The 14,786-nt window shown below is 55.8% G+C and overlaps 1 protein-coding gene and 1 long non-coding RNA gene across 2 annotated transcripts in view; one reads left to right on the top strand and one right to left on the bottom strand.

Annotated features, from left to right (window-relative positions):
• The window catches only part of PLXNA2 (plexin A2), a 205,654-nt gene extending 191,222 nt beyond the window's left edge, over positions 1–14,432 (top strand). The window contains exons 27-32 of the mRNA XM_051821302.3: positions 1,290–1,389; positions 2,268–2,458; positions 3,734–3,903; positions 6,119–6,331; positions 6,935–7,085; positions 9,719–14,432. Coding sequence (XP_051677262.1) covers positions 1,290–1,389; positions 2,268–2,458; positions 3,734–3,903; positions 6,119–6,331; positions 6,935–7,085; positions 9,719–9,814 — 921 coding nt within the window. The 3' untranslated portion in view covers positions 9,815–14,432. The remainder of the gene's footprint in view (positions 1–1,289; positions 1,390–2,267; positions 2,459–3,733; positions 3,904–6,118; positions 6,332–6,934; positions 7,086–9,718) is intronic.
• LOC149122519 (uncharacterized) lies at positions 226–4,460 on the bottom strand. The gene is made up of 2 exons (XR_016219592.1): positions 4,160–4,460; positions 226–759 (listed from the first exon to the last, which is right to left on the bottom strand). It is a non-coding gene; the product is annotated as an uncharacterized LOC149122519 (long non-coding RNA).
• Positions 14,433–14,786: the final 354 nt, after the last annotated feature.

Raw genomic sequence — 14,786 nt, 5'->3', positions numbered from 1 at the left:
TTAACAAAGCGATCTTCAAAAACTTCCCTGGCTCCTGCAGATTTATGGGGAGGGTAAAATTAAACACCACCACTAAAACCAGCTATCAGGGAATCTCGTTAGCACTAATGTTCATTTATAGTTTGACTTCCCAACATTTAATTCTTTTTTGGTGGGAGAGAGGGACTGACAATTTAAGACCCAGAAAGATGGTTTTATGACTGGTGCAGCTATAAATCAAACTTATAAAGTTCATAAAAATTGTTAAAATAAAAAATGGTTTAATAGGAATGGTTTATGGCCCATAACATTATTATAGCTGTTTTATTCCCTCTGCGTTAGGGATTTAATTGGATCGCCACAATTCTGGGGATTCTCCATTTTTATTGGATGGGGGGCGATCTTAAATCAAAATGGCCCCAAATGTCTTCAATATGGCTCCTCATTTGTCAGCCCTCTCGCTGCAGGCTGGGGGCTAAGGCTGGACACCTGTGCGCCAGGTGGTCGAGACACCTTCCGTCTTCCTCTTTGAGTCCTCAAGGGCAGCTGCCCATTTGGGGGAGCTCTTCAAGGTGGCCCAGGCCTGCTAGGACCCAGGCAAGGAAGAAAGCAGAGCAAAGGGGAAATAGCTTCCAACCGTGTGACTTGACATAAAATCCCCCATTAGGATCCGTAATGAGAAGAGCGTGTTCTCTGGGCTCCGAGAGATGTGGCTACAAATGGGCTCCAGCATGTGCTCAGAAGATGTGGCTCAGCCTCCCTCCACTTCTGTTTCTGCATCTGTAAAATGGGAATAATTAGCCACAGCTCCGAAGGCGTCTGAGGCCACATCCAGCCCAGCTCTGCCCAGTGGGAGTCAGTCACGCAAGTCACGTGTATAGCTTTAAATTTGTCACTAGCCATATTTAAAAAAAAAAAACATAAGCAGGTGAGAGTCGTGTGAACACTTTATTTTATTTAACCCACTTGGTCTAAAACAATTGGCATTTCAATATGCCCTCAGTATAAAGATTATTAATGAGAGAGCTGATACTTTTATTCCTATTAAGTCATTGAAATCCGGGTGTATTGTACAGTTACAGCACATCTCAGTTTAACTGTGCTGCAGGTGCTGAGTGGCCACTAGTGACAAGGACTAGCAGACTCACAGTGTAGCTCTAGCCCCACTTTTATAAAAGCGGTGATGCTTGTTTCTAGTTCTCTTAAATTCCTTGCTGTTTTGCGTTCCATGACCCTCTGGGCATCCTGGACTATTCCGCTTGCCAGGACACCCACATTCATTCCTGATCTTCCTTCCGCACCCTCCTCAGGTGTCCGACAGGTCGGTGGTGGCTCTGGTCCCCAAGCAGACCTCTTCCTACAACATCCCTGCCTCTGCCAGCATCTCCCGGACGTCCATCAGTAGATACGGTGAGGACCGCAGGGCCTGCTCGCCACCCTGCCAGCAGCCGCACGCCCTTGCCGCGGCCTGCCCCAGTCAGAGGCACATGCCCGTTTCTTCCATCGCCCAGCCGTGTCCAGAGGCGCATGTCTCCTCGGAGCTGGGGAGCAGGGGGCACCATCTGTCCTTCCCTTGAGATCCCAGGCCTGGTGAGGGAGTTGGAGGGGCCCGGACCAGGGAGACGCCTGGATGAGGGGCTCCCATCTGCCGTTTGTGCCTGTTGTCCTGGCTGAATTATGAACAGTGCCTCCTTTTCCTCCAAACTGGGTCCCAGCTTGGACAGCGCAGTCAGCCGTCTTCACCCTGGAGCACCCACTGGGCAGTGCGGTCACCACGCCTCCCTCTCTTGCTCTGTTTTGTCTGGGCCGCCCAGCTCAAGGGCACCGCACCACTGAACAGGGCAGCTCCAAGAAGCACCTAGGGAAGGGCTGCATCCCAGGCCCCAAGCATAAACCCAAGGGGGGCGTTCTAGTTCACAGCTCCTCAGAGGCCAGATTTTTCTGTTAAAGCACTTGCAACAGTGTCCAGGTGATGCATCACCTGTTGGCCATTCACTGCTGGAAGCAGTAGACAGGGGGTGTCCCCCACATTCCCTAGAGTCCAGCTCAGAATTGCTAAATCCTGTTCCTGAAAAAGGACTTTGGCTCCTGTATTCAATGCTGACCATGGACCCCTAAAGTAATCCACCAACTATGAGGTTCCAAGGACCCTTCCAGTGGAATCGAGTTGGTTCTGAGTGGATGCAGCAGGCGGGGGGTGGGGGGTGGGGGGGGCTTTCTGGAAGGATCTACCAGCAGGGATGATGGACTCTGTCACTCACAGCCCTGCACCGCCCCCTTCTGCTCAGACTCCTCCTTCAGGTACACAGGCAGTCCCGACAGCCTGCGGTCCCGCGCCCCGATGATCACCCCCGACCTGGAGAGCGGGGTCAAGGTGTGGCACCTGGTGAAGAACCACGACCATGGGGACCAGAAGGAGGGGGACCGGGGCAGCAAGATGGTGTCGGAGATCTACCTGACGCGGCTGCTGGCCACCAAGGTAATTCCTGCTCCGCCCAGGCCCCCCGGGGCTTGCTCCCAGGGGTGCATCCTGCCCTGGGCACAGCGTCATGGAGTCTGCTCTCCACCGACACCCATTGAGATGAGCTAGCGAGCTCTCCGGGGCCTCCGGAGGGTCAGGCCATGTGGTTCTCTGTGGCAAAAACAGCGGCCACACCACTGCTTTCTGCCCGCCCCTCGGGACTCCCACGGCAGTCAGAGGAGTGGCTCTCTGACTTTTTACCCTGGTAAGGTATTGGTTTTGTTTTTTGTATTTTTTTTTTTTTTTTTTTTTTTTTTTGCTAGTGACAGCTGCATGGATAAGCCAGCCTCTACCATCAGTGCCTTTTCTACCCCGTTCATGGGAGGGAAAGCACAAAAGCCAATCCTGCGGGCTCCCCTGCCCCCACCCATCCCATCGAAGCCAACCATTGCTGGGTGTAGGGCAGCGTCTTCCAACCTCTCCCGCAGCCGACATGGCGGGGCTGTGAGCACAGCGGCCATGCGGCCTGTACTTACCAGGCCGTGCGCAGTGTCAAGTCATGCCCCCATCAGTGACCCCGTAACAGTGCCGCTGAAATGCCAACACAATGGCCCCCAATTCATGACCTTGTTCCCAGAGCAGCCCACGAACAACCTCTGAGACCCGCTCTCCACTTTACCCCTGCCTAATGTACCCAGCAATTAGAGACCAACAAAGAGACAGCAGGGGCCGGGGGGCTGGAGGTTTGGCCAGCCCTCAGCAATGGGCCTGGAGACCACGGTGGGACCTGGGCCCAGTCTTTGCCCTGTCCCAGAAACCCTCCAAGGCCCTCTGGATCGGGGCCACGCCTGGTGCCCTGAAGCTGGGCCCTCTTCCCGCAGGCCACGCTGCGGATACCACTGGCCCCAGGCCACTCTGTCTTAAGTCCCTTCACACCACCCCAGGAGGCACCAGTCCTCCAGCTTGGTCCCCAGACACCCTCTCCTGATCCAGCTGCCCACCCATGCCCTCTTCCCAGCTGAGCCTGGACTCCGGGCACTTCCTGTTTTCTCTGGGGTGGACACAGTCATGAGTGTGTGTGAGGCCAGAGAGGCTCTTCCCAGGGATTCCAGGCCCACTCGGTCTCCTGCCTCCCTGACACCCTGACCACTCCCCTGCCCCACCCTTGCCCCACCCCTGCAAGGCCACACACTGCAGGCCAGTTTCCAAGGTAGGATAGGTGCGAGGCAGCCTCTGGTGTGCAGACTGCTGCCTGCTGGCCCCTGCTCACGCCCCTCCCCCACCTCTCCCCAGGGCACCCTGCAGAAGTTCGTGGACGACTTGTTCGAGACCTTGTTCAGTACTGTGCACCGGGGCAGCGCCCTCCCCTTGGCCATCAAGTACATGTTTGACTTCCTGGATGAGCAGGCCGACCGGCATAGCATCCACGACACAGACGTGCGGCACACCTGGAAGAGCAACTGGTAACCCCCAGGGGAGCGCCGTGGGAGGCACAGCCCTCCCCACCCCCGAGAGGCCAAGAGCTATGGGGTGATGGGGGGCGCAGCAGGGCCCCTGGGAGGTCCAGGGCAGCCAGTTGTCTGCCAGGGCTGGGGGGTGCGAGGCTCCCAGAACATGGAGCATACACATGTCCTGGAGAGTCCCCAGGCCACCTGCGTCAAGTCCCGAGCCCGTGTGGCTTGAATCCCATCCTTCCCACTTGTACAGGAGCCCACTGACCTCACGGGTTTCACCGCACACTTGGTCTCTGACGGCCTCACTAGGAACCTGGCATTGCAGCTTTGAGGAGGCAGCAGGCAGAACGCCCCGTAGACAGGGCTCTTCCCAGAGGTCACCTCCTCATGTCCGCCAGCAGCGGGGAAACCACCATCTCCCAGGAGCCCCACACACCCACCCCAGCCTCTCCCCCGCCCCCAGACTTTGAACCTGGACCACAGACCAAGCAGAGAGCTGACTGTCAGGTCAGACAGGGCCGAGCCAAGAGCCACAGTCAAAGGCTTCCTTGGGCAAGGAGCACAGAGGCGGGGTGGGGGGACGTCCAGGCATTCGGGTCGGGCAGGCAGCCCATGCAGCTGTCAGCAGTCAGCAGCCTCCTCCGAAAACAGAGCCGACACAGATGGGCCAAGGCTGTTATTTGGGAATCAGAAGTCTTAGCAACCAACAAAACACCCCGGGAGCAGCCAGCCCCAGGCCCTGCCCCAGCCCCAGCCGCAGCCCCGACTGTTTCTTCCTTCTCCAGGGCGTCGTGGTGCCTGAGCCCTCCCGGGTCTCCGGCTTTGATCCCAGTGCAGTGAAATAGAGAGGCCCTGGTGGCAGTGGGCTGGGGAGCCCACAGTGCACTTGGCTGGGGCATGCTTTGCAGCCACATTCCCGGATGCAGAGCTATGCCTGTCTCCTTTGCTTTGGAGGGAGCCCAGCCAGCCCAGCTCTGGAAGCAGGCGACCTGGGGGAAATCCAAAGTCCTGGGTGACCTCGTCTCTGTGTGCCCTCTGTTGTACTGTCCAGGGATGCACCGCCCTGGGGCTGTGGCGGGGAGAGAGAGCCCCCGCTCAGACCTCAGACGGCAAATGTCCCAGGCAAGATGAACAGGAGGTCCCCGAAGCTTCCAGGGGAAGGGAGGGCCAGAGCACTGGGGGCAGCTCCTCCCAGGCTCCAGGGGAGCCAGTGACCCTCTTGCACTTTGGGGCACAAGCACAAAGTGTGATGCCAAGCTTGGGGTGAGTCAGGCTGACTTTTCCCAAGGCCTGGCACTAACGAGATATTTGGGGAGGTTCAGGATCCAGGAGAGTCAAGAGCAGAGGAAGACGGGGAGGAGAGGGGTGAGCTGGGAACAGCATCTCAGGCTGGAAGGACAAGCCAGAAACAGGGCTCACACCACAGAGGACTCAAAAGAGAGAAAGCAGCTGGAGCAGGCCAGGTGTTGGGAAAGGACGCGAGAACAGCAGCTGTCTGGGTTCTGCAGGGAGTCACGGGAGCAGAGCAGATCCATTCTCCTCTGCTTCGGGATGCCCAGGGTTGCAGAAGGAAGTCTCCTAAGGCCGATGGCTTCCTCTGGGGGTGGGGAAACTCTGAGCAGGCAGTGAATCAGTCCCAGGATGCCAACAATGGCCTCCCCCTCTCCCGCTGCCCGGGCCCAGCTACAGGAACACCCTGGGGAGAGTCATGAAAGAGCATCCCCCCGGGGAGCCTGGGCCAGCCCTGGGAAGTGGCTCGGGCGGCCGGGCTGGGCGGAGAGGGCAGGTGGTGCCCTTTGTGCCCACGCGGAGGCAGTGCCCGGGGCTGCTGGGCTGCGTCCCTGGGGACAATGGCCACGGGCACTGAGAAGGGACTTGGGGCCTGGTGGCTTTGTCTCATGCTCTGAGGAAACTTCCGTCCCCCGTTCCTAAGCTGCCCTGGACGCACAGGGCCTTTGGAAAAGGCTTCAGGGAGGGAAGAGAATCCAGCCACGCCCACCCCTGGATTTTTAGCGAACAGTCAGTGCCCATAAGGGCCCAGCAGTGGCTCTGCTTTTTCCCCCGCGTCAGGAACAGCTTACACTAGACACGTTTCTGCAACACTTGATCCACTTGCCTTTTGGGGAGACAGTTTGACACTCGGGGTGACAGGAGGGGTGCTCGTGGGCAGCATAAGGGGCAGGGCCAAGCTGCCTTCCTGAGTGTGGCCTGCCTGGTCCTGCAGCCTGCCCCTGCGCTTCTGGGTGAACGTGATCAAGAACCCGCAGTTCGTGTTCGACATCCACAAGGGCAGCATCACGGACGCCTGCCTGTCGGTGGTGGCCCAGACCTTCATGGACTCCTGCTCCACATCCGAGCACCGGCTGGGCAAGGACTCGCCCTCCAACAAGCTACTCTATGCCAAGGACATCCCCAGCTACAAGAGCTGGGTCGAGAGGTCAGCAGCACCCCAGGGCACAGGCCCTGTGTCCCTGCCCCACTCCCCGTCCTGTGGGCATCACCGACCGAGGACTCGCATTTGCAGAGCCTGCAGGGGCTCACGTTCCCTCCTTCTCCCTCATCCGAATTCCTGCTGCACCCCTGCGGTCGGATGATGCCATACTAGTTGCCATCGAGTGAGCACACACTAAGCTCCTAGCACTAGGATAAACAGTGTGTGTGTGTGTGTGTGTGACCTCAACTGAGCTGTGAAGTGGGTATTGCTAATATCCCCATCTTACTGATGAGGGACTGAGACACAGAGAGGCCAAGTAATTCGACCAAGGTCACTCAGAGCTGAGATTTGAATCCCAGGCTGTAGCTGAAGTCTGGGCTTTCAACCACTCTGCTGGTGCAGCCAGGAGCCTCACCTAGGTGGGGTCTTCTAAAAAGCCCTGGCCTTAGGCCTCAGCCCCAGCTTGCTGCAAGAGGCCGTAGCACAGGAGAAACAGGGAGGCGAGAGCAAGTGGGGGCATCAGTGCTCCCGAGGGACCCGGGGCAGGGTGGGTGTAGGCAGGCACTTGCTGAGTGCTCATTGAGGGACCTGTCCTGTCCATGACAGATACTATGCAGACATCACCAAGCTGCCTGCCATCAGTGACCAGGACATGAACGCCTACCTCGCCGAGCAGTCCCGCCTGCACGCCGTGGAGTTCAACATGCTGAGTGCCCTCAATGAGATCTACTCCTATGTCAGCAAGTATAGTGAGGAGGTAAGACAGGGCCCTAGCACAGGTGTTGGGCACAGTGGACTAAGCCACTGCCTGGGACTCCTGCATTCCGATCTGAGTGCCTGGGATCTGGTCCCACCTTTGCTTCCAGTCGTGCATCCTGGGAGACAGTAGATGATGGCACAAGTACTTGGGCCCCTGCCACCTGTGTGAGCGACCTGGATGGAGTTCTGAGCTCTGGTTTTAGCCTGGCCCAGACTTGGCTGTTTTAGGCATTTGGGGAGTAAACCAGTGGATGGGAGATCTCCCTCTCTCCCTCTCTCCCTCTCTCCCTCTCTCCCTCTCTCCCTCTCTCCCTCTCTCCCTCTCTCCCTCTCTCCCTCTCTCCTTCTCTCCCTCTCTCCCTCTCCCTCTCCCTCTCTCTTCCTGCCTTTCAAGTAGATGAGAATAAATAAATAAGCAAACAAACAAGCATTTTTAAAAAGTGCTAGGCCCTAGAAGGGACAGAAACCAACCAGCAGAAATCCAGGTGAACAAACAGGAATCCTGACTCAATCCTTAAATCCTTAAATAAAGAGTAACTGAGAAAATGCATTCAGGCAATTAAAAGCCCAGGAGCTCCAAAACCATTCTCAATGCTTTATCTAAACTCTCCTGATTCACTGAAGGCTTTCTTAGACATGTCTTTGTCTTTGGCTCACTGCTAACACAGTAAATAACACTTTTAATAATGTCGTGTTTCCCAGTTCAGAGTACAGTATGATTCATTCCATCCTTCCTTAAACAATGAAGCTAAGTTTTCTTTGCATTTGGGCAGGGTTGTCATTTCAGACACAGGTGGCCCTCAACAGGCATCAAGGTTGAACAGAACAGCTTCAGAAAGTTCACAGCCATGCGTTAGCACTGAACTTGAAAGACAAAGTAGTGGTAGTAGGAGTAACAGTGACACTCACACAGCACTGGCGCCAGATGTGTCACACACGTCTGGCCCTGGGATAAGACCAAGTATAAATATTTTAGATGGTTCCATACGTACGTATATACAAGGGAGCTTCAAGAGCTTTATGGAAAAGGGGAATTCAAAGGTAATGTTCATTTACCGTGAACTCCACGAAGATCTCTCATAATGCATCATCTATGTGTGTATGACAACATGTTGGTCGCTGATGGGCCACATGCATGGTGGAGGTCCCACAAGATTACAATGGAGCTGAAAAACCCCTGTTGCTTAGTGATGCTGTAGCCAACCTTGTGTTGTTGTACGCTTTGTGGTGATGCTGGTGTGGACACACTTCCCGTGCGGTCTGTCCCACAAGCATATGGCACAGGTAGGGCAGGCCTTTGCCTGCTTAGGATGCCAGTTACAGTACCTGCATTCCACACCGGGAGAATTGGGTTCGAGTCCCAGCTTTGGCTCCCAGTGCCAGCTTCCTGCTAACCCAGACCCTGGGACACAGTGCTGATGATTCAAGGAGCCAAGTGCAGGGCACCCACGTAGAGACCTGGATGGAGCTCCAGCTCCTGGCTTTGACCTGGCCCAATCCTGGCCATTATGGGCGTTTGGACAGTGAACCAGTGGATGTACATTCTCTCTCCCTCTCTCTCCCTCTCCCTCTCTTCCTCTCTCTCTCTCTCTCTCTCTCTCTCTCAGTGAACCAGTAGATGGGCACTCTCTCTCCCCCTCCCTCTCTCTCTCTCTCTCTCTCTCTTTCGCTCTCTCTCAGTGAACGAATGGATGGACACTCCCTCTCCCTCTCCCTCTCTCAGTGAACCAGTGGATGGGCACTCTCTCTGTCTCTCCCTCCCTCTCCCTCTCTCTTTACTAATTTTTTCTTTAAAGTTAAAAAGCATAGCGCTGGCACCGCGGCTCACTAGGCTAATCCTCCGCCTTGTGGCGCCGGCACACGGGGTTCTAGTCCCAGTTGGGGTGCCGGATTCTGTCCCGGTTGCCCCTCTTCCAGGCCAGCTCTCTGCTGTGGCCAAGGAAGTGCAGTGGAGGATGGCCCAAGTACTTGGGCCCTGCACCCTATGGGAGACCAGGATAAGTACCTGGCTCCTGCCATCAGATCAGCGTGGTGCGCCGGCCGCAGCGCGCCGGCCGCGGCAGCCTTTGGAGGGTGAACCAACAGCAAAGGAAGACCTGTCTCTCTCTCTCTCTCACTGTCCACTCTGCCTGTCCAAAAAAAAAAAAAAGTATAGCATGTATAAGCATGTACAGTGCCTGATATGGACAATGATAGTGCACGACCATGTTCCTGGCTCACTTGGATGGTTATTTTAGAAAATGTTCTCTTCTACTTGTAAAAAGAAAAGTGCCATAAAGCAGCCTGCAGTGTCAGGCCAGCACCGCACACCCCCTGCCCGCCACACCTCCCAGAGGCCTGGGTTCCTCCTGTGCCTGATTTCCCTCCTGTTTGCCCGTGTGCCCTAGGCTGTGCACACAAGGACAAAACCGCCTAACCCCACATGTCTCAGGATACATCCTAGTCATTGAGAGACACACACGTGTGTGTGTGTATACATTCATTCATTCATTCAATCAATCATTTCAGTTATTCCAGGTTAAGTTCATCAAGGCAGAATGGAAAGGTAGGCAGAGGGTGAAAGGCGCAGGTCCCCAGCACCTGGTGTCTGACCTGCGGCATCCCGGTGACTCCCCCTCTTTGGTTCCTCAGCTCATCGGGGCGCTGGAGCAGGACGAGCAGGCGCGGCGGCAGCGGCTGGCACACAAGGTGCAACAGCTCATCCACGCCATGTCCATCGAGAGCTGAGAGCAGGAGCTGGCGTTCCTGGAAGAGGGACCCGTCCACGTTGTCGCGCCGGGAGTCTCAGGAGAAAGGACACGTGCAGGCGGTCAGGCTCCAGAGCTGCTGTCCCTGAGACGCCCTCCCGGCGCCAGCTATGCAGTTCCTGCCGGGACCGACAGTGGGCGCCAACCATCCACCCGCAAGCAAGGACCAGGGTGCGGGAGAGGAGAAGGCGGCTCCTCCAGCGGAGAGGCACGCGCTACCCAGAGCCCTGCCTCCGTGACTGCTGCTTTGCATGAAAACTCTTTGATGTATATTGGGGAAATAATGAGAACTTTATTTAATTTTTTTTAAGAAAAAGGAAAAAACCCAGAAATAAAACAAAAAAAGCCGCCCTAGTCATCCCGTCCAACTTTTGTTTAATTCCAATTTCTGTCCCCTTTTTCTTCTTTTCCCATCCTTCCTTCTTCCAAATGTCAGAACAAAAAACAAAAAAGCAAACAAAGCCTGCAAAAAGATCCGAGAGCAATTGGAGGAGATTAAAAAAATGAATGTCTCCTTTCCCTCAAAATTGCTTTTCAATTTTTTTTTTTTAAGAAGAAGAGGAGAATGAGCACAACAGGTTCACGCTGCGCGCTTTGCAAAGACAGAAGGCGCTAGAACCCGGAGCCATCGCGGCAGCCAGAATTGGAGGTGACTGTGGACTTTGTAGAATTACAGCCTCCGGAACCCTGGGCTTTAGGCACCACACACCTGTATGCTCTCGTCTCAGCAGATCTGTGTCTGTAGCTCCCATGCCGTGGCCAATGTGAGGTTTTTTTTTTGCTTTGTTTTATTTAATCCCAAACCTCGACAAATGAGGACCTGGTCTTTGGTACTTTTCCTTTTGGTGTCCCCAAAGTTACTCTCACAAGTAGGGCACAGGTGGGCCTCTCCCAGACCAGACCTCTGCGCCTCTCACACGAGGACCCTGGACAGCTCTGGCTCCCATCAGACCCTGTCGCAAAGCAGGCACCGTGGGGGAGCGGTGGAGGTGTGAGGGCCAGGTCTCCAGCGGGGGCCATCTGATGGCAGGGGAGCATGGCTGGCAACTCAAAAGAAAACAAAAATCAAGCACTGTTTACAGCAAGCAATACTTGAAGAGCGTAGGTTAGAGACACTGCAGTATTTATTATCGCACTTGCTTGCTTGCTCTCTCTTGTGCCTGGAGGAGAAGGCCCTTTTACTCACATGCGGAAGCTCTGGGCTTCAGCAGGAACAGCTGGGGCATCCCCACTTTCCTCTCCTCTTCTGCCTCCCTTTCGGCTTCCCGCTGGCTGGTGGGCTGGACGGATGTGTGGATGGTTTCTTCACTGTCTCTCCTGCTAACACTGGAGACCATAGACAAGCAGCGATCCTGGGTGTAGTTTGCCAATCAAGAGACCAAAGCTCCATGCCTGGGTCCAAGAGCCCCACAGAAGCCCATAGGAGTAACCAGGGGAACGGTGGCTCCCAGGACGGAGGCAGGATCTGGGTGGCCAGAGTGGCTGCCAGGGTGTCAGGCCTCCCACCGTGGCCCGCGTGCAAGCGGCCAGCTCCGACTTCTCTGCGAGCAGCACTGGAATGGGGAGAGGAAGACACAAAAAAAGCAACGAGTGGTTTGGGGGAGGCAGCAGCAGCCCAGCCTCCCTTCTCCCACCTTCTGCCTGCTAAGGGTTCGAGAGTCCCAGGCAGCAGTGCTGGGAAGCTGGGCCAGCTACCACAAGAGAGATCGTGAGGGTCGGTCCCTGTGATGAGCCGGGCTCCGGCTTCTCTGCACTCTGCTTTACCTCCAAGCACTTCCAGCTTCCAAAGGCTCTGCTGACCAACGCCACCGCCCAGGAAAGGGTGCAGGAGGCCTGGCTTCCACCCTTGTCCGGCATGTGGCTCTGGATCCCCACCGACCAACAGCACATGCCACCTGCTGCCCTCAGCTCCAGTTCCTTGCCTCCATGCAGCTGACAAATGGGAAAAACATCCAGCAAAACACTCAGGAAACTCGCTGTGTTCCTTAGAACTCACCACCAGCCATGCCAAGGCCACTTTCTTCTAATCACCCACCTCTGTTCAAGTTTCTAGGGCCCTGTTAACAGCCACAAAGAAACGCTAATGACCGGCCTCTGCGCTAAGCCAAAGTGTCTGCTCTTCGCAGCAATTCAGGGCCCGTAATTTATGGAGATGCAGCGAGAAGAGTGTGAACAGGAAACCCTGCTCCCTACACAGGATTCCCGTCCACCCGCCGCTTACTTCTCAGCTGGGTTGGGATGAATCTTCTGTGATTGTATTGCCGCTGAGACTGGCATTCAAGGCCTTGCTCCTCTAAGGAGAAGTGGGAGGAAGGCAGACATCTCAGCAACGTTGTAACCAGCACTGCCTCCATTCACCTGCCCCATGGGGACCGGTTGCTGCCTCTGGGCAATGCGCTTCCACGCTTCCACGAAGGGTTCTGGAGGCGTGGAGAATGAAGAGAGATGGCCGTGTGGACCATGGAGAAGAATGTCCCCGGAGTCACCTGTTTGGCCACAGCTCTCTGGATTCCAGGAGAGCTGGGGAAGAAAGTGGTACAGGGGCTCCCTAAGGAAAAGGAAGGCTCAGCTGGACAGCCGGGCCATGGGGGTGAGTGGCTGCCCTACAGCCTTGCCACCTTTCCAGCTCCCGCTCTGTGTCAGCTCCAGCAGTTCTTGGCTTTGGTCCAGTGGAGTCCACATCCTGCAAGATAGGGAGAAGGGGGCATTGGCTGGCCTCTCTCATCGCACTGTCTCTCTGTGGGTGGCATCATGGCCCTGTGTTAAAGCCACAGCCCCTCCCCACAGAAGCCATCCATCTTGGGGAGAGGCAGGGCGGGAAGTCTCCCTCCAAAGTCTGCCCCGCTCTGCTGTGTTTTGTGGATCAGCACAAGAGGCGGTCTTTGCAGAGGGTGCTTGGCAGAACAGACGATGCTGGTGGACACAACGCAGAAGGAGCCCCTCCCGCTGGACCCTACTGCCAGCGCCTGCCCTCAGCCTGGCGCGGGTGCTTCCATACTGGCCGCCCTACCTCTCTCCACAGCGCCTCACAAAACCATTTCCCATCCGCCACTGGCAGAGAGCGCCCCGCCTTCCAGGGGTCAGTCATTAAAAGCATGGACTGGCTGTTAGGCTGGCTGGAGGGAGGAACGCTTGCCTGCATCCATTCATCCCAGAACCTTCTTGGGAGGCAACTATCTGTGGGGCATGGCTCCAGGTGCTGGAAAAAGCAATGAAGTAGACCAAGCAGGTTCTTCAGGCAAGTGTGGATTCTGGCTGCTGGCTCCTGCCGCCGTGTTAGCAGGCACGGCTCCCCTCCCCCACTGGCAAAGGAAGAAAGCCGTCCCACCCAGCTGCCTTACCTTATTCTGGGGAACCCTCCCCCAGCTTCTACTGCTGCCGCCTCTTCTGACAGCCCTCCCCTGCTGCCTGTGACCCTGGGCCTTCCCCCCAATTCTACGAATGTGGACAAGGAACCCATTCAAGGTCCCTGGCCTCGCTGAGCAAGAAGCAGAAGCAATGCAGGGCGTGGGAGACTCCAAACCATCCAGCAGAAAAGAGAATGTCGGGAAGTCTCGCTCCTCCATCTCAAGGGGCAGCCCTGTTGCCTCACCTGCTCCCCACCCCCCCACCACAAGCCCATTCACTGCCGGAAATACTGAGCTGCACTGGGGGTGGCCACACTGAGCCACACCTGAGACTCCTGGCCACAGACAGGCGAATTGAGCGCAGGGGGCTCACTGAGTGAGAAAATGCAAAGTGGCCCATGGACAAGGGTCGCAGGGGACGTGGATGGCGTCAGGGCCTCCAGATGCCTTGTCGCAGAGGCATGCCGGGAAGACCATAACTCCCGTCTCTTCCCAGTCTCCTCCCTGTGAGCTTTCAGCATCGGGGGCTCCAGATCCCCATGAATGAAGTCTCCCTCTTGCTGTTCTCTCCCCTGTCCTTGGGGGCTCCTCCTCAGGGGCGTCTCGAGAGACGAGCGAGACCACCACGTTCAGACAGGGCCTCAGCCAAGAGCATGCTGGAGCCTCATCGGCCCCTCCTGGGCGCCACGTCACGTTCCCCTCGCCCAGAGCAGCTCTCCGTTCCCACTGAGCTGTCATCTTTCTCTGCAGTACAGCCTGCTCCCTGCTGCCTTAGCCTCAGGAAGGTTCTAGAACTCAGTCAAGCTCCTCCCTTTGACCGTACCTGCCTGGCTTATTGGCGTCAAGGTGGAACACACAGGGGCACGTGGTCCTTGCCAAACAGGGAGGATGTCCTTGAGTGTGGAGGAGGAAGGCAAGTTCCTGACCCGGGAGCCTGGGGCCCTGGGCCCACCTGCCTCCCCCAGTGCCGCCTACTCAGTCCCACTCCTCTTGACACACTGGAATCTGTATTATATATATTTTTAAGAAAATACAATGATGGTTGTCTGGTTTTGTTGTTTTTACAGGTGTTGTGGAATAAAAACTGTAAGAAAATTAAGTATTTAAAATGTTCCAATCAATCGGGGTTTTTTGTTATTCTAATATATTATTGTGTACCTATTGTAAATATGAAACACTCCTATTTTGCAAGCCAAGGATACAATTTTTACTGTTGTTATATATAAATAAAGTTTACTGGATAAAAAAAAATGAAACCTTGGGTTAGCCTGCTTGTTCCAGCAGCTTCTATGCAAAGTAACAGTTCCCAGGCCTGCTGAGGAGGCAGGGCACAACAAAACATGAGCTAAGCTGTTTTGAGAGAGTTCTAGAATTCTCTAGAATTCTCTCCGGGACCAGAGCTTATTAATGTCCAGTCATCATTGCCATCACTCACACACATACTGAGAGAGAGAGAGAGAGAGAGAGAGCGCGCGCACAGAGAGGGCTCTGCCATGCAGCAGTGGGTGGACACTGCCCCCTAGTCCCAGGATCCCAGAATGCAGCTTGCCTCCAGGGAGGCTGCAAGTGCAGCCTCTGGTTGAGGCCCCCTCCCATGGTGAAATG

This window comes from Oryctolagus cuniculus, chromosome 13 (genome assembly GCF_051225735.1).
Source record: "Oryctolagus cuniculus isolate XC-2025 breed Fujian yellow rabbit chromosome 13, ASM5122573v1, whole genome shotgun sequence".
In the NCBI taxonomy this organism is placed as follows: Eukaryota; Metazoa; Chordata; class Mammalia; order Lagomorpha; family Leporidae; genus Oryctolagus; species Oryctolagus cuniculus.
The sequence above is the reverse complement of the archived record's forward strand: the minus strand, read 5'-3'. Positions and strand labels throughout refer to the sequence as shown.